The 23,306-nt window shown below is 42.0% G+C and overlaps 1 protein-coding gene across 3 annotated transcripts in view; it reads right to left on the reverse strand.

Annotated features, from left to right (window-relative positions):
- Positions 1–23,306, reverse strand: part of LOC120302840 (connector enhancer of kinase suppressor of ras 2-like) — a 228,902-nt gene that overhangs the window by 57,533 nt on the left and 148,063 nt on the right. For 2 of the 3 annotated variants that reach the window (XM_039331843.1, XM_039331835.1), the window contains exons 10-13: positions 18,908–19,041; positions 17,871–18,082; positions 10,186–10,272; positions 8,358–8,611 (exon numbers count right to left, since the gene is read on the reverse strand). In XM_039331843.1, coding sequence (XP_039187777.1) covers positions 8,358–8,611; positions 10,186–10,272; positions 17,871–18,082; positions 18,908–19,041 — 687 coding nt within the window. The remainder of the gene's footprint in view (positions 1–8,357; positions 8,612–10,185; positions 10,273–17,870; positions 18,083–18,907; positions 19,042–23,306) is intronic. The other variant, XM_039331852.1, reaches the window with a different exon arrangement.

A 23,306-nucleotide genomic window follows, 5' to 3' on the forward strand; every position in this document is an offset into this window, starting at 1 on the left:
CCCCCCCAAAAAAAGCTGAAAGAGATTATGTGATGGTCTGTTACTATTGATCGGTCCAGATTTTTGTGGTTTTTAATGTTTTATGTTTTAACTGGTTGGGTTTCATAGTTTTTAAAATGATGTTATTTGGTTTTTTTAATGTTTGATTGGAAGCCGCCCAGAGTTGGCTGAAAGAGGGTGGCTATGCAAATGTTTAAAACAAACAAACCCAGGCTGCAAACATTGCTATGAGCAGTAGATGGCAGCAAAGAACTACTTTTTTTCCTTTTTGTCTTTGCTGCCATTTATTGGTCATGCCGATTTCTGCAGGCAAGATAGGGCAACTCTTAATTTTACAATATTTTTTTTCTCCGATGTGTGGGTGTGTAGCCCTGGTCAACTACAGCTTTATTTTTGGATCCCTGATGAAATCCCTTTGTCAAATCTGCTTCCCTGAATTCTGTATGCTTGTTAATCAGCGAGCCAGTGTGTCTGAACGACTTCCTCTTTGAAAATTAATGCCTGAGATGCAGATGATGGAAACAGGGCTGCAGTTAGATGGGATCCGTCTTGATCTTCTAATCTCCCAGGACAGACTTCAAAAAGCTGAGATTGCTTTTACGTCCATTCAATTACCTGCCCACCTAAGCCAAAGCCTTCTGCAATTTACAGATCAAACACGTTTTATTCAGATCGAAAGTCAAAAGGCAGTATATGATGCCAGAAAAATTATCTACAATGTATTTCAAATATATATTGGAAATGTCAACAATATGAAGGGACATTTTATTATTTTTGGTGGACAGGTTAAAAAAAAGCTAAAAACAATTAGATTCAAATACATAGATGCAGAGGGTTTTAAGGATTAATATTCAATTGAAGTCAGAACATTTCCTTTTAGAACGAATGGATAAATAGTTAGGGGAGAAAAAAAAAGCCACAGAAGATTATTTCAGTATATGATTACTGTGGCAAGATTACTCTATCCGGAGAGATGGAAATATTTGCTGTTAGCCACTATGGAGGAATGGCTGGTGAAATTGACAGATCTTGCCGAGATGTATAAATTGACTTGATTAGAGAAAAGATGCTATTTATATTTTTGGTGACTGGAAACCTCTAATGGCATTTTTGCCTAAGATGAAAAAAAAGATGAGTTTGTGATTTATGGCCCATGGATTACAGAAAGAAGAACATTATGATGTAACTTTAGAGCAGGGCTTCTCAATTATTTTCTGTCATGCCCCCCTAGGAAGAAGAAAACATTTCGCGCCCCCCCGCGCGACTGTAAAAATTTTTTTTCTGTACAGAGGACCGATTTCCGGGTCTAAAAGTCACACGGGCGGGTTTGGCCAATCAGGATAGAGCATCATGTCTATCCAATCGGGTCCTTTGCATGTGTCATGTGCGTTGGCGGTCATGTTGTCCTCCGCGTCGGGCTGCCGCTTGCGAGTGAGTCGGATGATCCGATCTAGAAATCCAATATGACAGTATTTGCCGAGGTCAAACGAGCCCCCCTTTACGGAGCCTCGCGCCCCCCCGGGGGGGCGCGCCCCACTATTTGAGAAGCACTGCTTTAGAGAAACGGAGGTTAAAATACAGGCAGCCCTTGACTTAACAACAATTCGTTTAGTTCAAAGTTATAGTGGCACTGAAAATAGTGACAGTTTTCACACTGGACACTGTAGTGTCCCCATCATCACGTGATCAAAATTCAGACGCTTGACAACTGACTCATACTTATGACGGTGGCAGTGTCCTGGGATCATGTGATCCCCATTTGAAACCCTCTAACAAGCAAAGTCAATGGGGAGGCCCGTTTCGCTTAACAATCGTGTTACTAACTGAACAAGTGCACTGATTTGCTTAGCAACTGTGGCGAGAAAGGGGCAAACTCACTTAACAAGTGTTTCACTTTTCAACAGAAATTTGGGGCTCCATTGTGGTTGTTAAGTCGAGGAGTACCTGTCTAATCGAACTGTGAAGCATATCTTAACATCTTTTTTCTTTCTTTTCTCTTTTGATTCAACTCTTTTCTTTTCCTGCTTTTTGGGTTTTCTCTTTGCTTTCTTTTCCTTTCCCCCCTTCCCTTACTTTAGATGAGATTCTATTCACTTCTTTGCCATCTTTTATATAGAGAAGCACGAAGCCGAAAACACCAGCCTAAAGATGACGAATGGGACTTCGTCAAAACGTCGCCAAGACACTTCCAATTTACGCGGGAGAAAACCCAAATAACCAAAGACCTACATATATATATATCTTCATAAAAATTACCATATATGCCGGCGTATTAGGCAACCCGGCGTATAAGACGACCCCCGTCTTTATAACCGGGCCGCATTCCTAGAACGTCGTCTTATACGCCGGAAACTACCAGTATTTCCGGCGTATAAGACGACTCGGCGTATAAGACGACCCCCGTCTTTGGCGCCAATTTCAGCGCTCACGGAAGTCGTCTTACACGCCGGCATTTACGGTATATAAGAGGCTTAACATCAAAAGGGGTATTTAACCTCACGAGGCTGATTGCTCATACAAATTAGAAGCGCCCTTCAATCTTATCCTTTAAAAGCTAAGGAGACACTCAATTAAGTTTCAGGTTGTGAAGAGGAAGCCCTTTTTCACCCAGGTCTCCAAGTCATAATATTTCAAATGCGATTGTGCCTCTAACCAGTGCTACGTGAAATAACTGAAAATGCTGCCTTGGTTCCAGAGCCGCATACTTTACACCAGGGCTTTTCAACCTTTTCACCCATTGTACCATTTTTAGGATATGGCAATATCCGAGAACTACCAGTCGCCTAGCAAGGGGTCAAAAACTTGATGACAAAAAAAAAAAATGGCACTGAAAAAAGTGCCCTCCAAGCCACAGCCGAGCAAGACACCTGCCTGCCCACCCAGCGGCGCTCTTCCTCCTGTCCGAGGTTTTCATTGTTGTGAGCATTTCTGTTGAGGATTGGCAGCGGGGGGTGGGGTGGGGGGGTGTTTGGTTTTTATTCCCCCCATCTGCTGGGTGGTTGCAGCAGGTTTTGGTCACTTCACATGACCCTGGGACACTGTGACCATCATAAATATGAATCAGTTGCCAAGCATCTGAATGTAAATCACAAGACCCTGGAGAGGCTGCAACATTCCAGCTGATCGGCACTTCTTCTGGGCTCAGCAGAAGCACCAGGATCAGTGTTGCTTTCCAGCTGGAGCCTGGCGCTGATCCTGGCACTTCCACAGCGCTGACAGTCCTGAAGAAGTGCTGATCAGCTGGAAAGCGGCACTGATCCTGGCGCTTCTGCTGAGCCCTGACAGCCCTGCAGCTCCAGCCATCTCTCGCTCCGGCTTGTGCGGTGCTGCCACCGGTTCCGTTCATTCACCTCCCCCACTACCAGTTTTCTAGGATGGTCGCGTACCGCCTGCAAGGTGCCAATGTACCACAGGTGGTACCCATACCACTGGTTGAAAAGCCCTGCTTTACACCATCCCATACTATAGAGGACAAGGCTGAATGCACACAACAAACTAAGCTGTGAGTTCATTTACTGTGGTTTGTTTAAGTTGCACATCGCTGGCTGGTTCTCATGCTCAGCCATAAACCATGGATTAATAGAACAGTTTGGGAGGGACCTTGGAGGTCTTCTAGTCTAGCGCCCTGCTCAAGCAGGAGACCTTATACAGTTTCAGACAAGTGGTTGTCCAATCTCTTCTTAAAAACTTCCAGTGTTGGAGCACCCACAACTTCTGGAGGCAGGTTGTTCCACTGATTAATTGTTCTAACTGTCAGGAAGTTTCTCCTTAGTTCTAGATTGCTTCTCTCCTTGGTTAGTTTCCATCCGTTGCTCCTTGTTTTGCCTTGAGGTGCCTTGGAGAATAGGTTGACCCCCTCTTTCTTGTGGCAGCCCCTTAGATATTGAAACACTACTGCTATGTCATCCCCAGTTCTTCTTTTCACTAAACTTGGCAAACCCAATCCTTGCAACCATTCTTCATGTGTTTTAGTCTCCAGGCTCCTTTGTTGTTCTTCTCTGCATTTTTTCCAGAGTCTCAACAACTTTTTTTTTAATAATGCGGTGATCAAAACTGGATGCAGTATTCCAAGTGTAGTCTTACTAAGGTTTTCCAAGCCATGATGATGAGTTCACATAACATACAGCTTGAGGATCACAGCTTAGGGCAGGAATCTTCAAACTTGGCCCTTTTATGACTTGTGGACTTCAGCTCCCAGAATTCCTCAGCTAGGCACACGTTCCTGGCTGAGGAATTCTGGGAATTGAAGTCCACAAGTCATAAAAGGGCCAAATTTGAAGACCCCTGGCTTAGGGTGTGAACTCAGCCTCAGAGGAGAAAAATACCTTCCATGCACCTTTTAAAATGAATCTCAAGCTACCAGTGTTCATAAACACCCTCTGACCTGTTTAAGGTACTGTTTGCCGAACAAGCTGGAGATATGGCGGATATATCATAGTGAGACTTAAATCAGTTGGTTTGGTCAGGAATCAAGTTAATGGCCACTCTATTGGATTTCATGTGGGCACATAACATTTCATTGATTGAATCTGCCTGCTGAGGTCCCTGCCATAAGCACACTGCTCTTGAAATAACCTTGTGGCACTCCATGATGGTTGGGTTTTAAAAAGATTTTCTATATCAAAGAGAAAACAGCTCGTGGTCTGCATGAATGCTTCCTCCAAAATGTCAATAAGTGCCTACATTTTTTCAGAACAACAAAAAAAGGATTGCTTGACTTGATTTTTGCCTTGTGGATTAGCTTCTGCTGCAGTGACACTGCTTGCTTATTTATTTAGCCTATGGCATATCGTACATGGACTTGTAATATATAATTAACATTTCGCCTAGATTTTTAAAAACAATAAAATTTGAATGTTAAAAAGATCTATATTCAGATAACGCTGTCTAGGCCAACTAACCATTAAAGTGCAACATTGTTTATATGGAAAAAAATATCAGATACTGGACTGGTGTGTGCCTTCAGTTTACAGCCAGTCACAATGTGATCTACAGTTTGACGTGGGATAGCAATAGCGACAGCAATAGCACTTAGACTTATATACCGCTTCACAGTGCTTTACAGTACCCTCTAAGCGGTTTACAGTGTCAGTTTATTGTCCCCAACCATCTGGATCCTCATTTTACTGACCTCAGAAGGATGGAAGGCTGAGTCAACTTCAAACTCATCAGGATTGAACTCCGGGCAGAGTTTGCATGCAAAACTGCACTTTACCCACTGCACCACCAGGGCTCCTACCATAATAGCAATAACACTTAGACTTATATACCGCTTTATAGCACTTTACAGCCCTCTCTAAGCAGTTCACAGAGTCGGTATATTGCCCCCAACAATCTGGGTCCTCATTTTACTGACCTTGAAAGGATGAAACTCTGAGTCTTGAGCCGGTCAGGATCGAACTCCTGGCAGCGAGCAAAGTCAGCCTGCAATACTGCATTCTAACCACTGCGCCACCCCACATCCTGCAGTCAGACTGAGAGGAGGATACAATGCCCCCTTTATACAATGAATATTGGTAGATGCCTTGTGAAGTGTAAATCCTATTTGGGATTGTCCATTGGTGGCGTGGTAGTTCAAAGCCTGGCATCTTTTGCATGGAGTCCTTTACATATCTTCCTATGTCTGGACCTTCAGCCTTTCTGTGGAGAGACTGCTCTATAGACTATGATATTCTATCGCTACTCTCCTCTGAAGGTGAAAGTTCACATGACTGCAATCATCATAAATATGAACCAGCTGTCAAGCATTGTGACCGTGGGTATGTTTTAATGGTCGTAGCTTTGAAACAAACGGCTACACACTTTATTGCAGTGGCCCTTAAATAAATCACCACAGACCTTAAATGAACCCATGGTCCTTAAGCAAAGGCTGCAGTTTTTAAGTAAACAAATCGTACAGTATAGGCATGGTTTTGCAGAAAAACCAGAAGAAAAGGCCATTTTTTGGCACCATCTGGCTTCCCCATGGACATTGCTTGCCAGAAGGGCACAAAAGGGTACAAGGTGACCTCAAAGCAGTGCAATCGTCATACATGCGAGTCAGTTGCCAAGTGTCTGAATTTTGATCACGTGACCATAGGGGTGCTTCATCGGTCGTTAAGTATGAAAAATGATCCCCAGTCCCTTTTTTAAGAGCTGTTTTAACTCTCAGCAGTCGCTAAATGAACTGTGGTAAGTCAAGGGCTAGCTGTAGTAGGACAAAGGGCAGTTGGGAAGATACAGCTCGGATTATGTTTAATTCTATATTTTTGTGCGTGTAGTTGTAGGTAACATCTTGGGAAGCTCTGGAATGGAAATTGACGTAGCTTTTCATCAAGTGGAGAGGAAGCAGACTAGAGAAACACAAGAGACTCAAATTAGAGTCGACAGAAATGAAAAATGGCAGAAGAGCGGCTTGGAAAATGTTTTCACTCATTAACCTGTGGAAATATATCTGCTTGTTCCATCGGCGTGCATTATAACAAGGAAACGCTCTCCAGAGCTGCATCCACATAGATCTAACCTGGTTACAGCTTATTGGTTGTACCAAGTTTCAAACTACACTAGCTCCACGGAATTTGCAGTAAAAATGGATTTTAGACATTATATGTGGCGTGCCAGCTAACTTGCTATTTTAGACTTTCTTGCCATATAAGTGAAATGCCCTGATTTTTCAAATGCCCTCAATGGCTGCTCATAGAAATGAGCAGCTAAATTTTATTTCCTTGGTGCATTTCCCCATTATGTTATCATCCAGGTTTGGCTACCTGCAGTATATTTCTTGCTGGAGCTGTAATGAAAACAGTAATTTCCAAACAGGTCCCGCTGTGAACAAAAACCAAAGGAAAAAAGAAAGAAAGAAATTCTGCTGGAATAGAGAGAGCTTTTTAAGATGATATTTCTCTTAGTAACTGCCATCTAGACCAGGGGTAGGCAACCTTGGCTCTTTTATGACGCGTGGACTTCAACTCCCAGAATTCCTGAGCCAGCATGGCTCAGCTTGGAAATCTCTCCCTTTTCCCTCAGCATGGCTGGCTCAGGAATTCTGGGAGTTGAAGTCCACGAGTCATAAAAGAGCCAAGGTTGCCTACCCCGATCTAGGTAAACAACCAACTCACAGCCACAGTTTTGCTTCAACTGTATCAATTACTGATTTACAGATAGCCCTTGACTTATGACCGTTTGTTTAACAATGGTTTGAAGTTATGATGGCCTCAGAAAAAGGGACTTATGACCCATCCTCAAAGTTATGACAGTTGCACCACCCCTGCGGTCACACAACTGCAATTCAGGCACTTAGCAACCAGCTTGCATTTATGATGGCACCTTGTGGTCATGATTTGTGATCTTCCATGCTGACTTCCAACCAACAAAGTCAATGGAGGAAACAGGTGATGCTTAACGACTGCATGATTCACTTAATGACCCCATGATTCACTTTCCTTGCCCATATTAGCACTTTGAGGTAGTCTAGACAAGAAGCACCAACCATGAATGCTGACACTACTTTCATTGTAAGGTTACATGTCAGAATCTTACAAATCTGAAAATACTTCTTCCCTCTCTTTCTTTCACTCTGCCATAACTAGGAGGGTCTCTTCTGAAATTCTTCCAACATTCCCTCCCTTTCTAAGGACTGAGCTCTCTTTTTGCACAATGGCTTGGCTTCTTACTTTCTAACTGGCAACTCACCTACTCTAATGTAAAGAAAATGACTTGAGGGCACATCATCATCATCACCACCAACACCATCATCATCACCACCATCATCACTGCCACCACCACCATCATCATCTCCCTCATCATCACCTTCATCATCACCACCACCATTATCATCACCTTCATCATCACCACCATCACCATCATCACCATCACCACCATCATCACCATCAATGCTGGTGATCATCACCATCATCGCCATCATCACCATCATCACCATCATCATCACCATCACTAGCATCATCACCATCACCATCATCGCCATCATCACCATCATCACCATCATCATCATCACCATCATCATCACCATCCCCACCATCGCCATTGTTCTAAGGACCCAACTGTATGTCAAACAGTAGCAGTGATGGTATTAGTAATAATAATGATCACAACAATGTTTTCTACCTCCCTAATCTCAGAAGCTGTCGGTATCCAGGTGATCTTGAAACAAAACAAAACAAAACAAAAACAGGTAGAATAGGACCTGAGACTACTGAGATATCACAAGAGTACAATTGAAAAAAAATCACAGAAGAAGACAATACAAATCACTTCCATCCAATTGCCAAGAAAACCCAAGCAGTCCCTGTGACTCAATGTCAATATTAAGAAGACGGAATGTTTTTCTTAGTTTTAACGAAAAGCATCGAAGAGCTTACGTGATAGAGGGGGACGGTGTTGCTCTCAGCTAAGGAGAAATTTAGGACATCCTGCTGTCCGGGTTCAAGCCGTACATTATTAGATGAGGTTATCAGGGAGGAGCTAACAGGATAATTAGGACTTCCACCGTTCTTGCCCTTCTTCCTGGACCGCCGGCCTGTATCCCGCTTGTTATCTTTTTGGGTCAGTGGTTCTTCTTGGATCACTAAGATCTTGTCATCACTCAGGTATCGTAGGAGTGAGTTCTCAGAATCTTTTGTCAGAGCAAGGAAGGAGAAAAAGGGGAAAATGAGAGCTAAAGAGGGGATCCATCTTTGTCCTTATGCCTCCTTCCCCCCTGGACTTGTAAGTCCTCTTTTCTAGTGTCTACAAAGAGATCAGAAGCTCAAACTGTGCAAAAGCAAGCAGGCTTCATGCTGTTAGATGGATTGTCTCCAGCACAACATAGTTCAAATCAGTCATGTTTTTTGGCATAGGAACCCAACTACAGTTGGCTTGAGGATCAACACATGTTTTGGAGGGCACATTGAAAGCCATATTTCAAAAGCAGGCAGAGCCAATGCCAATTTTCTGGAAAGATTTTAAGAATTGTAAGAGGTGAAGAGGGGGCTTAAATATGAATGAAGAAACCTTGGTAAAATGGGTGGACAAGTCACTAGAGTTTGCTCAAGGGAGTGTCATATCTAGAACTGTATGTTTTGAGCAACTCAATCCTTTTTATACACTCCAACTTTTGTGGAGCACAATGATTACAAAATATGACTTCAGAACTTTTCTAGGAGAAATAACAGCAGCATAGATAGATGGATTGCTTATCACTGGGAGTCTCCAAAACGTTATAATATCATCAATGAACTACTATTGAACTTCACCTCAACTAAAGATTACCATGAATTTAAGATGATGGACACAGCATCTGAAGAAGTTCAAGGACCCTGGATTAGAAATGGTATACAGAGAAGCAACAACATGCAGGAGAGGACAGATTATTGGATATTTTTCATTAGTTACTTTGGCTCATTTCTTAATCAGTGTTTATGAGGTAGGGATGTCAGAGAAATATGTTAGGGTCCTCATTTTAAGTGAATTCATCAAATCCCCCCTTTTCAGTCTCCCCTGGAAGAAGACTTCTTTTAGAACCCACATATTCATCAGATTCTCTGCATGTCTAAACACAGCAGTGGGATCTACCTTCCCATATACTTTAGGAAATTGCTTACAAAAATGTGCATATTGAGGAAGGAGCAATGCAGAATGTACATATTATGAAAATAAATGTGAAGAAAAATAAATGTGATTTTCATTTGCAGAAATTTGCTGGCAGGCCTATAAGACCAATTACATGCAAATCAGGAATATACAGTTATCCCTTTATTTCTCTTGCTGGAAAACAGCCTGGGGGGTCCTTGGTGTTCTCTGAGCTTGGTTTTTTCTTGCAAATGTTTCATTATTCAAACTAGGTAGCATCATCCGACGTTACCTAGTTTGGGTCATGAAACGTCTGCAAGAAAACAACCAGAGAGCATCAAGGACCCCTAATTTAAACTCTGAGCTACAAATGTTATCGGGAAAATAGCCTTTCATCTCAAGTTACCACCTTGAATGAATTGGATCAAGACTAGAGTATTGAGATAGCCCTGGCATCTTTGGAGCTAAGAGATGGTTTGAAATGATACAGCCGCATCCTAATAAATGCTCAAGGGAAAAAACAAATGACACGATGAACTTGGGTTATTTGGTTCACCAGAAATGATGAGCTAGTTTGAAAAAAAATAAGATCCTTTTAAGGTCTTTTATTTGACTGTATGGGGCGAGAAAGACACTCACCGCGACTACCTCTCTTGTACATGTTTGGCTCTTTTGAATCTCCGATCCAGCTGTATTCTGTTGGCATAGAAACTGGCCTCAGATCACCTGTGAAAAATACAAAGAGGAACCAATTAACACATTGAGACCCATTAAAAGGAGGATTATGCGCATTAAAAAGATGGGAGACAAGTTAAATTAAGAGGAGCAACAGCTGCTGAGTGCAATTAATAAATCTTTGCAGTTTTCAAAATGTGCTGTAATGGACAAAGTGTACAACAGGACATCTCCATCTTAGGACACAAGGCAGCCGTGGTACATGTTATCCTAGCTTGGTCTTGAGGACAAGATGAGACAGCAGGGAAACCTGAGAGTCAACTAGACCTAGTGGTGAGGCTGGAAAAAGTGCCATTACTCCTGATTCTGGATACTCTGGACATTCAAACTCCATTCCAAGATTTTGACTATCTATCCCATAGGAACGTTATTATTGTGGAGCAGAAAGAGAAAAAGGGTGAACAATGGGCCCTATCTTCTTGTTATTGTTGTTAATTGCAAATTGGTGTCCGACCCATCGCAACCCCATGGACAACGTTCCTCCAGGCCTTCCTGTCCTCTACCATCTTCTGGAGTCCATTTAAGCTCACGCCTACTGCTTCAGTGACTCCATCCAGCCACCTCATTCTCTGTCGTCCCCTTCTTCTATTGCCCTCCATCTTTCCCAGCATTAGGCCCTTCTCCAGTGAGTCCTTCCTTCTCATTAGGTGGCCAAAGTATTTGAGTTTCAACTTCAGGATCTGGCCTTCTAAAGAGCAGTCGGGGTTGATCTCTTCTAGGACTGACCGGTTAGGCCTATCTAACAACATGAAATTTAATGTGGAGAAAAGCAAGCTTTTACACCGAGGCAGGAAAAACCAAAGGTACAAGTACAGAGTAGGTAAAACCTGGCTCAAAAACAGTAACTGTGAGAGGGATCTTGCAGTCCTAGTGGACGATCACCTAAACATGAGCCAGCCAAACAAGCTAATACAATCCTTGGTTGCAAAAACAGAGGCATAGAATCAAAATCACTGAAAGTTTTTAAGAAGAGACTGGACAATCATTTGTCCAGAATGATATAGCGTCTCCTGCCTGAGCAGGGGGTTGGACTAGAAGATCTCCAAGCTCCCTTCCAACTCTATTATTGTGTATAGTAATAGGGGAAGTTGGGAGGCAGGAGAAGAAGAGGGCAACACAGCCCTCTACAGATTTCAAGCTGCAGTCATGGCAAGAGATAAATTGTGACAGTTTATTGATTTGTGACATATTCACTGATTCTTTTGCCTATTAAATAAGACACTCTGAATTCAGCCTGTCATTAGGCATTCTGAAAAGTTCAGACTGTTTTGATTTTTTCCCCCAGTTTCTGATTGCAGACTTATGCTGTGTGATGAGAGCAATTATAATTTATTTATCTGGCTGCTTTATTAAAATGAACTTTGCAATAATCAGTGACATATTCACAAAGCAGGGAAGGGGCGGAATTTGGCAAAATAAAACCTGCATTCCGGAAGCTTTATATTGCTAAATGTGCAACAAGGTTTGTCCTCCGCTTTAGAAACACAGAGGTGGCACACAACTGACAGCAGGCTTTTTAGTGACCATTCAAAGTTACAACAGCACTGGGGAAAAAAGAAGACTTATGGCTGTTTTTCATACTTATGACCGTTGCAACTTCCCCGTGATCACATGATCATAATTTAGACACTTGGCAACTGACTCATATTTATAACGGTTGCAGTATCCCTGGGTCATGTGATCCCCTTGTGCAATCTTCTGACAAGCCAACTCTATGGGCAAACAGCTGTGAATTGGGTGGGTTTCTAACTGCCCGAAATTATGTGGTTGTGGGACTGTGGGGGAGGATGGTTGTCGGAACTGTTCAAAACTGGGCTGTGCAGGAGTGGCCAGAATTGTGGAAACCTTTTAGGAAAAGTGTACAGTAGAAATGCCACCTTTGGTTAAGTTTCCACCCATTTTTCTTCTAATTTCTTTATAACTGTAGCCTTGTTCACTTAATAATATTATTTTACATCGCTTTCTGGGCAACCAGTCAACTCTTTGCACCATGACTTTAATTTTATTACGTTTTACAAGCTCACTAAATGAAAGAACACCAAAAAACCCAACCAACTTGATAGCGATCACATAACACATTGACAAATGTCCTCCTCTCAGCTTCAATACAGGACATCAATCACTGAATCCTACTGTGATCTGATTGGCTCATTGCCAAAACAAGATGACCCCAGACTGGCTCTCTAAACACTCATGCTCATTGGTTACAATCAGATGAAGGAAAGCTACCTGATATCAACCTAAGCAAGATGTACTTTCTTTTTCCGGTTATTTGGCTATCGCTTTTCATAAAATACAAATAATTGAACAAACTTTGTTGCCTTACCTTCTTGAATAAATTATCTTTTCATTGATATATAATTTTATGGTACTACTCCAGAAAAAAGTGGTGTTATTAGCCATCAAACCTCAAAAACACACTTTTCCCAAAAGGTTTCCACAATTTTGGCCACTACTGTAAGTAGATTTGAGAATGTCTGAGGTTGTGAACTGACTGACTGTAAGTCAAGCACTATCTGTCCATGATCAGGATTCTCTTCACCCCTCCCTTTTTCCCCTGCAGATGTTTCATTTTTCTTCGAAAGCGAGAAAGTCTCGTGTGTGGAAATTACTTGGCCAATGCACGGCAAGTAATCTCAGACTGCATTTCTGATTCCATTCACAAGATAGAAACAACCCCCCCCCCCAAAAGATGGATGACCTTTCTTTAGAACAGGGATGTCCAACTGGACAACTTTACGACTTGTGGACTTCCACTCCCAGTATTCCCCAGCCAGAATTCTGGGAGTTGAAGTCCACAAGTCTTAAAGTTGGACACCCTTGTTTTAGAACAATGCAAAACATACTGGACCATTTCGGAAGAAGTTTTTTGGGGGGGGAAAAATTCACTTTTCCCATCCTTTCTTTCTGAGAAAGCTCTGAAACTATGGCGATAGATAATATGTATGCTCAGATTCTGCATTTGAGTCTTAAGGTGCAGTGTTCTCTGTGCTTGGAATGTCTGATTGACAGATGCTTCATTACCTGGCTAGGTAGCACCTTCATTGCTATTCTTTTGAAGGCGTAAGATTTGATCAGTTGTAGGGAATGTATAATTGCCATCTTATCAAACTCGTATATAATTGGATAGTCCACACTGTTGAGCATTGTTTTTATGTGATTGACACCTCATTATCTGATTGTTGTTATGCTGATGCAATGCCTTCTCTTGCTTGTCTGGGCATTAATTATGAGTTTGTAGGTAAAAGGAGGCGTTACTGTGATCTGTTCTCTTTTCTCTTTGATCATAGAAGAAATTACATATGCAGGTAATGAGATGCCTGTAGATGACAGTGAATCCTTACAACTTATCTACAGCTGACATGGAACCTTCACCGGTGCAGCATTTGAGCCGACACAAAATCTAGAGGGTGTTAGATTAGGAAATTAACTAAAGGTCTCTTTTTTAAAACCGCAAGTTATGCGTTTCACCAAAATCTAGGACATTTAATGAATTGAGTTTCAGCCGTTTTCACGTACAGTCAGCAGGGCGAGAGAGGTGTTGATAAAGTTATTCTGTTTGCAACTGGAGTGTGAACCAATCCACGTTTATATTACTCAGCTAATACCCAAGTAGAAAACAATTCCCTGAATTTTGTGACACGGTTTGCCAAGTACATCGAGTAAAACTCACAAACAAAAGTACATCGAGTAAAACTCACAAACTGGAGAACTGGGTGCCAAACTACATACACATTTTAGGCCAGGCTTGTCTTTTAAAAAGAAGTCTCAAGAATTATTCTCAATGATTGTCAATTAATATCCAATGCTACGTGCAGTTTTTGTTCTCCAGCTTTGACTCCGAGCAGAATTAGTGTCATGGCTGTCTCACTACACACATCTGCTTGCAAATAGACAACAGAAACTGGAGGGGGGGGGGAGATAAAGTATTGGAATGCAAGGGAAGCTTGGGAGGGAACTGAGTAATGCAAGTGAGCTAATGTAGCCTGGGACAGTCCTAACACTCCAAGGTCAAACTGTGAAGTGCTCAGATGGTTCCCAAAACAACATGAATGCAATTGATGGATGGACAATGAACTGTGGGGAGGTCCAAGAGAAAAAGGAGATTTTACCTATGCTGGTTTTTAGAACTGGCTTTGCTACTTCTGTGCCTATATGGAATTATCAATAAAGTTATACTCTTGGTAAAATAATGTCCCAAGAGTCTCTTTTGCTGCCTTTATCAATGGAATGGTTGACTATTAGCTGCATTGTAAAGTTATTGCACATTTCCTTTGCATCCAACTATATATTTTCAAAAGCACCTTGGACTTGACCTATTTATAAGCTTTCTTTAACATCTGCTAAAGGAGAAGGTGCAGATGTTTTCCCCAAAGACATGGAGATACACTTCCACATCCTTATTACTTTTTTTAAACCTCTGTGTTACATCTGGATCCTGTTCTTCCTGCAAAAGCTCAGAGCAAGTTCTCTGACTTCAAAAGTGAAGTAATAACTTGCTAATAGTTGGATCTGGGATGGCCAGAAAAAACATAGAGTTGTAGATTAGACTGGAAAATTTGGGAAATGATCAGACAAACCTTTTCTTCCTTGTGGAGATCTGGTCCTTCCCCTTTCTAGCATCCATGTGGAACTTTCCAAAAGGCAACTGGACTTTCTTGTTTTTTTTCCCTTGAAAATGTTTTGCTTCTCATTTAAGAAGCTTCTTCAGTTCTCCAGTTCAGATCTGAAGAAACTTCTTAGATGAGAAGTGAAAGGTTTTTTGGAAAAGCACCTTTGGGACAACTATGACCTGGATGATTGAGAATCTCCATAGACCCTCATATGGAACCACTGAGGATTGTAATCTATATGCTGACAATATCCAACTGTCCAGGGCTGCCTCTGGAAAGACCATCAGTGTCTTAATCCACTGGATGAAGTGAGTGTCTGGATAAGCAAAAGAGGTTGAAACGGAACCCAATTCTTCTCGATTCACCTGTGGAGATGGTTACCAGTATCAAATTCCTGGGTGTGCAGCTAACGAGTAGGCTGACTTGGTTGCTCAACAATGAGAAACTGGTGAAGCGGTCACAGCAGTGCCTGCATTTTCTGCGCCGCATGAGAAAAGCACATCTTCCTTCCCCTGTCCTGACCACTTTCTACAGGGGGACAATCGAGAGCATCCTGTCATACAGCATCACAGTCTGGTTTGGAGGCATCCCTGCTTCAGACAGGAAGGCGGTGCAGAGAGTGGTGAGAATGGCCGAAAAGATCATTGGCAGCTCCCTCCCTCCCATCCAGCACAGAAGCGCTGGTTGAGCAGGGTCCGTAAGATCATCTGGGACACGACACATCCTCTTCACAACCTGTTTTCCTTGTTACCTTCTGGGAGGAGGCTTCGTGGTATCCGAAGCAGAACATCCAGATTCAGCCAGAGTTTCATTCCATACAGCATTAACCTTGCGAACTCTCAAGCTTCCTCCTTTCATTATATATTCAAGATGGACAGTATTTAATCTTTATTTGTTATGTATATGTAGGGATGTGGGTCTATACATATGTTGTTCATCGTATGTTTAGTTGTGTGTCATGTATGTGTTTCACTTTGAGAGCGGGCAACTAAATTTCATTTTTGATGTGTGCCATTGTGCCCACAGTATAAAAATGACAATAAAGGTTATCTTATCTTATCTGTTTGTTGACCACACAACTCCAATGTTTCTCTTGTGATCTCTTGATAGCTTAGTGCTGTCTCTGTAACAGCACATCTGTCTCTTGGGGACACTCCCAGTCTCATGGCAACAGATAAAAACAGAGTGAAAGGCTGTGGCCAGGAAGGCTTTTGCTCAGCTTTGTTGATGTATCAGTTGCTGTCCTACTCAGACCCACAAGGACCTTGTAATTATAACTCATGCTCTGATCATCATCCATTTGTACTAATGCAATGCTCTCTCCATGGAGCTGCCTTTGAAGAGCGCCCTGAAGCTTCAGTTGATTCAAAATGAGTGCTGGCTGTGCACATCTGGCTCCTGGCTGCAACATTGACATGAATATCAACACTTCTAGCCCTGGCCTGATTCCTTATTTGCATCTGAGTACCATTCAAAGTATTGCTTTTAACCTTTCAAGACCTAAAGGACCTGGCAGTACTTACAGGACTGTCTTTTTCACCAGGTCTCAACCAGTCCATTACATACATGACAGGAGAGCTTCCCACTGGTCCCCCCAGTTGTGCAAAGTGTGTCGGGTGAGGCTCCCAGGGCAGGGTGGTGCAGTCGTTAGAATGAAGTACTACAGGCTAATTTTGCTGACTGCTGACTGCCAGCAGTTCAGCAGTTTGATCCTGACTGGTTCAAGGTTGACTCGGCCTTCCATCCTTCTGAGGTCGGTAAAATGAGGACCCAGATTGTTGGGGCCAATATGCTGACTCTGTAAACTGCTTAGAAAGGGCTGTAAAGCACTGTGAAGCGGTATATAAGTCTAAGTGCTATTGCTATTTTTTCATGGTGCCCCTGGGCACTTTGCAATAACCTCCACCCAGATGCTCTGCACTCGGGGTATTCTCTAAACCATAAAAACGAAGTTTTGTCAGACAGACGTTGAATTATGAATGCTGCTGGTTATAGCGCTGTGCCTGCTCAGATTTGTTATTTGATTATCTTATTTGATTTGTTTTTATTGTGGACATTTTATTCTTTGTACTGATGGAAATGGTAAACCTCAGGTAAACCTCTGCAGCAGGGATAAATCCAATAAATAAACAGGAGGATAGCTAAGCTCAAACAGACACATTGTCACAAACAAATTCTCATTTCCTTAGTGTGTTATGATACAGGATCTTCATGCTCCAACTCGTCCACTCCACCCCTGCCCTTGTAGAAATCCAGAGGAACTGGGAAAATTCCCAGGAAAGCACACCGTGTTTTCTGAGCAATATCTCTAACATTTAAAATATTTCCTTTTGTAATTTTGTAAGAACCTCTAACCTCACCCACTGCTGCTTAGCACAAAAGACATACTTCCCAAAACTAAGACAAGAAGGAATCTAGGCATGTGAATTTGTTTTTAAGAGCAGAATGTGGATACTACCATCCATTTTTGGTCTTCCTGAAACTTCCTTCATTTCAGGACTATATTTAAGAGCTTGGGAAGAATCCTAGAAAACCACTTCTAAGTTTTGCAGTCCTCACCAATGCATTGCAAAACACCCATGGACCCAAACGGACAACCTTACTACTTCTCAATATTTAGGGATGAAGAGAAGATATGTCAACCTTTGGTTTTAAGGTCTTGGATAAAGAAAAAGCTTTGCCAGGTTTTTGTTAGCTCTCTTCTCCCCAGAAATGACTGGAAGAGAATGATACCTTGATGTTTAGAAGGTTCTAACATTTTCAAGGAACTCAAAGAAAGATGCCTGTCTGAAACTTTAAGAGTGTCCACCTACTGTGCTGCAGACATACTGGGAAATGTCCAAGAATTCCCAGGTGACCATATCAATAGTTATGTTGGCTGGAAGAGTTGCAGACCCAGCCTATCTAAACACTTCCAGATGGAACAAAGATGACACACAAACAAAGATTCAGAAAGGCCCGATCCAGCAAGCATACCATGCGTAGGTGTCTTTTCTCTTCTCCGCACCCCTGTCACTCTACCTCTTTCGTATTCAGAACTCATGGGATGATCCTCGCCTTCAACTAACGTGTAATACTTTCCACTTTCTTGTTCCAAGAAGTAGCTTGGAGATTCCGAACCTTTCATCCCAGACTTCCCAATCCCGTATTTGCTGATTTCATCACATGATACAAGGCCGATGTCATCCCTAGGAAGAAAAGAGAGAAACAGCAAGATGGGTACCAAAGAAGCAGGAGATAATTGTCAAGCCTTGATAGAAATAAAGATGATGCACTTGTCACAGGTCCAGGAAAGGTAACTTAGAGTCCCCGCAGTTGAACTACAATTCCTGACTGGCTGTCCCAAAGGTGCTTTTTCCAAGAAACAGTTCTGAAGAAGCTTCCTGGATGAGAAGTGCAATGTTTTCAAAAAAGGAAACCAAGAACGTCCAGTTGCCTTTTGGAAAAAACACCTTTGGGACAACCATGACCTGGAGGATGAAAATCTCCATTGACATTTAAGCCATAATGTGGTTTTCCACACATCTTCAAGTAACTAAGATTGAGAAACACTAGTCTAGATCTCTGGAGGAGAGCCAAGATGGGAGACATCTACATTTCTACCTCTTGTTCGTGAACATCTCAGAGGCTTCTAGTTGGCAGTGGAAGGAACAAAATACTAGATCAGGGGTGTCAAACTGCCGGCCCACACGCCGGACACATCACGAGGAAACCGCGCCCACCCCATTGCCGGCAATGGGGAAAAAGCTCCCATACGTTGCGTGACGTCATGTGATGTCACGAGTTTGACATGTTTGTACTAGACTATCAGGAGACTATAGCCTGACTCATCAAAGCTATCCTTACATTCTTATGTTTGGAGTGCACTAACGGTCACTAACTCTCACACCTGACTGGCTATTGTTTCAGTCCTACTGCGCACAGCAACTCTAAGGGCAGCCCATTCATTCTGTTGTCAAGGATGGAGTTATCATTCTAAACAGCCAAGGTCATCAGTCACAGGCAAGACATACCTGGGGCCGTAGAGTCCTGAGACGGGGGAGAAGATGAAAACATCTTGCAGAGTTGAGTTGTCCATTTTGGAGTTCATGCCCATTGTGCTGGTTGGTGTGGTAAAGCTGCTGGTTGGGCTGGTTGGGATCACAGGCTGGAAAGGGGGTAGGGTGGGGGTGGCGGTAGGAGGAGAAAGAGAGAAAAAGAGAAAACGCCAAATGAACTCTCCCACGTTGTTTCACTGCAACAGATTTGATGCATCTTCCCAAAGGGCAGGATTGACGTGTTGAAAATTCTCACCTTCTGGACTGATAATAGCAAAAATGTCTCTCCAACAGATATTTCATCTGACTATCTATTAACTGGAAGCCCTTAGTTATTTAGAAGAGACTGGTGTAATAGAAGCCAATTATTATTTTTTTCCTCCAGAGAATAATTATTTATGCAACATGCACACCCATACACATCTACGGGCAGAGACTTAATCCTGGAAAGCAGCAGTTGGCTTGTGGCTCTAACACACAGTGACTCAAGATGAACCATTAGTAGAAGTCATCTCCAGTTTATAGACATTCATACAATAATCGGATATTAGAATTCGGTGCCTAAAGGCGATTGGTCCCATTAAAGCTTAGGCAGGGATGCATAAACACCATGCATTAATTTTGAAAGGGACTTTTTAAAGAAATCAAACAGATCTTCCTTTAAGATATTTAGAAGCAACGGCACTTTGGGAATAGAATGTAGATTGGATGTACTGCAATCGCTATTCATAAGAATTATTATTAAAGTGTCTCAGAAATTACTTAGTCTGTTAAACATTTCTAACTTTTCTAAGTTGCAGCGTCACAATTCCTTCAGATCCACCACCCTAACTGCTCTTCTTATTCTTTTTGCAATGTAATTAATAGCAGAAATGAGCAGGAAAAACGCAGTCTCTTGTGCCCTGTGGCTTCCAGGGTCAATTGTAATATGGATGATGGAAAATTTCCACAGGGCGTCTATGTCTGTAGTAAGGAATTTGCCTGAACAAACAGAAGCCAGAATACAAGATTTTGTATTCTTCCAGAATCAAGATCATGTGAAGTGTTAATACCACTTCACAATGCCTTGGTAAGACCACACTTGGAATACTGCATCCAGCTTTGGTCACAATACAAAACAGATGTTGAAACTCTGGAAAGAGTGCTGAGAAGAGCAACAAAGATGATCAGGGGACTGGAGGCTAAAGCATATAAGGAACGGTTGCTGGAATTGGGTATGCCGAGTTTAATGAAAAGAAGGACTAGGGGTGCTCCAATATTTGAGGGACTGTGAGAAAGAAGAGAGGATCAACCTATTCTCCAAGGCAACAGAAGGCCAGACAAGAAACAATGGATGGAAACTAATCAAGGAGAGAAGCAAGAACAAGAACTAAGAACAAATTTCCTGACGGTTAAAACAATTAATCAGTGGAACAACTTGCCTCCAGAAGCTGTGAATGCTCCAACATTGGACAACCATTGGAGATTGGACAACCATTTTTCTGAAATGGTATACTGTATTTATACCATTTCTACTTGTGAAATTATGAAGGCAATAAACATCAAATTGATTGTGTTGAGTATATAAAGCTCCATCTCTTTATTGTGATAGTTATTCTGTTATTTTCCTGGACATTTTGTGACTGCTCAGTCTTTGCCTTTTTAGTTCTCTCCCATGAAACAAGAGTTAAAGAGGGCCAAAGTAACTGCCTTTAATTATTTTAGGGATGTGTGGATAGGTTTTAATACTGAGTATTTAAAAAAAACCCTAATGAATATGCCTTTATGTATATGTAGCCAACAGGGCTTAATTTGGAAATGTATTCCTGCCACACCATATATTCAAGTATAAGTTTTGAATATGGAATATGTTGCTTTTCTGCTTACCCAAAATCAAAGTTAGGCACTAATTGTCCATGAAATAGCCAATTCCCCTTTCCATAAATATTCATAACACAGTGGAATAATTCTTTAGGAGTATTTCTGTGTGAAGTCTGCTCAGCAATAAGCAATAAAGTGATAAGAGTGAAAAAAACAACAACCCAGAACTTATTTTGGAACCAAAACATTACTAAACTTCTATGAAAAGACATTTAATCAAGAATCTATTTTGGTCCTGCAGCAGGAAATCAGCTCACTCACCTTTGGCTGGCCCCACCAGAGGTGAGAGCTGCAACCTTAAGATAAAGGTTATTTTTTTTTCTAATTAAAATCTGATGACATCAGCACAGAAAAACAACTTTGCTGTCAGAGGGTAATGACTCTTTGCTGTTATGGGAACATTAAGACCAGCCAACGAATCAGTGGGAAATCCTAAGAAAGACTTAAGAAGGATAAACTTTCACCAAGGCTTTATTTTACAGAGTCTCCAGCTCACCCATGTAGGGCTGTGGCTCATAATTAAAACATCACTAGTTTTAAATGAAAATGGCCATTGAGAAGATAGAGTGGAGATATTGAAAAGGTCAAGACCAGAAGCAAAGGATGGAAATGACAAGGAAAGAGATTTATTTAAACAAGCTCCAGAAGGGCAAAATCTGTCAAGAGATGCTGGAATGGTGTCTTGTATCATAGATGGCCGTGTGAAACCTCCCATGGAACGAAGGAGCAAAGCTGACTCCAAGACAGTGCTTAGTTGATCTCATCTGATCACCACAAGGTCTTTGAGTAGATGTCCCCAACTGTACTTTGAAACTGGAATGTGCTAAAGACATTTCAACAAGGCATTGATTCTCGAAAGGGTGGGAAAGTCCTTTTTCACCTGAAACTCTCCATAGGCCCTCTTCTCTTGGGTTGCTAGCATGTGGGATGCAAATGGGCAACTGCATCAGATCCCCCCTTCCCAAATGCACACATAGAAGTCCAAGAGATTTACATCCTTCTATTTTCAAGTGTATAAAACAGCATTTATTCACTGGCGACTGCTCAGGTAGTCCTTAAATCAATCCCACATGCCCAGTCAGGTGCGTTCTCGAAACGCAAGAATGGATGATGAGTGACAAGCCAGTTCATGCAAGGGGAAAATATTTCTCACTCTGAGAAATCTAAATATATTCTCTCCCACTCATCCAACAATCACTGTTCTGTTGTCATCACAATCCATCAGTCAGCAGAGAGAACAGCCTGCAGTAGACTCGCTGCAAAAATCACTGGTGGTGCAATGGATCTGTTGGCAACGGGAAAGTTGAACCATCTTCCCAGGATACTTAAGCACAGAACAGGAGAGCCCTTCTCAGTTTTGTTTTAAGAAGAAGTACCTAAATGGCAACCTCAAACCCTCTCAAGACTGCACTGATCATTTGATTAACCAGACTGCTGGGAAACTGCCAGCTAGGCTGGAAGGAGGGGTCAAGTGGGGGCCCAGCTTGGAACTGTTGCACAGCCACAAAGGCATAAACAGGGCCTCTCCCAGAATTCATGAAGCCTTACCTGGCTGTTCCTAGAGGTAGGCAAGCAATCTGGGGAGATGCTTGTAACTTAGGTAGAAGACAATCAAGTCGCTTACTTTAGCTATTTATGGGGGAGGGGGGCTGGTTGCTTATGGCTGATACACTGACTGATTCATGAACTTCACATTCAGGCTTAGAATGGGTAGAGAATGACATCTCCTGCCCTCTCTCTGACTCAGCATTCAGAGCAGCTGCTTCATGGCCTTTTACAATTTTTTTCCCAGGACCGATCCAACCATTAGTCAGAAGGAAGCAGCAACCTGGGTAAACCCCCCCCCCCTGTTCTCCTGACTTGCTATTTGGAGCTACAAGTTCACTGCATCTAAGACACCCAGTTCTTTGGATGCTTGCTAAAAGAAGACTAGACATTATTTTCAGGAGAAAGGCTTCACTTGACTTCTGAATGATTGTGCAAGAGTTTGTGTTTTCTGCAAGAAGGGGAAGCCAGGCCAAAGTAGTCTATGCCGTGATAAATTTGATTTGATTTAATTTAATATTTAAAACGGACTAATGTTTAATGTAATGAACAGAGTTTCTATGATGGCCCCCAAATGCAACTGAATAATGTAATAATGACTTTCCGCATTTAATTAACTGAAAAGTCAATCTCTTTCTTTTTCAGAATCTCACCGTTCTATTCTTAGAGATGTCTAATTATAGAACCTTCTTAGACATAAAGAATGACTGTTAAGTGGCCAGTTTGAAGCCTCTAAGGGCTATACCTAAAGATTTTGAGGTGGGGGTGGTATAACCAGAATAACAGGGTTAGGAGGGACCTTAGAGGTCTTCTAGTGCAATCTTCTGCTGAAGCAAGAGACCCTACACCATACATGGTTATTCAATCTCTTCTTAAAAATATCCAGAGATGGAGTATCAACAACTTAACAGAATAACAGAATTGGAAGAGACTTTGGGGGTCTTCTAGTCCAACCCCCCATTCAAGCAGG

This window comes from Crotalus tigris, unplaced genomic scaffold, assembly GCF_016545835.1.
Source record: "Crotalus tigris isolate CLP2741 ecotype Arizona unplaced genomic scaffold, ASM1654583v1 scf7180000017622.5263843, whole genome shotgun sequence".
Classification (NCBI taxonomy): Eukaryota; Metazoa; Chordata; class Lepidosauria; order Squamata; family Viperidae; genus Crotalus; species Crotalus tigris.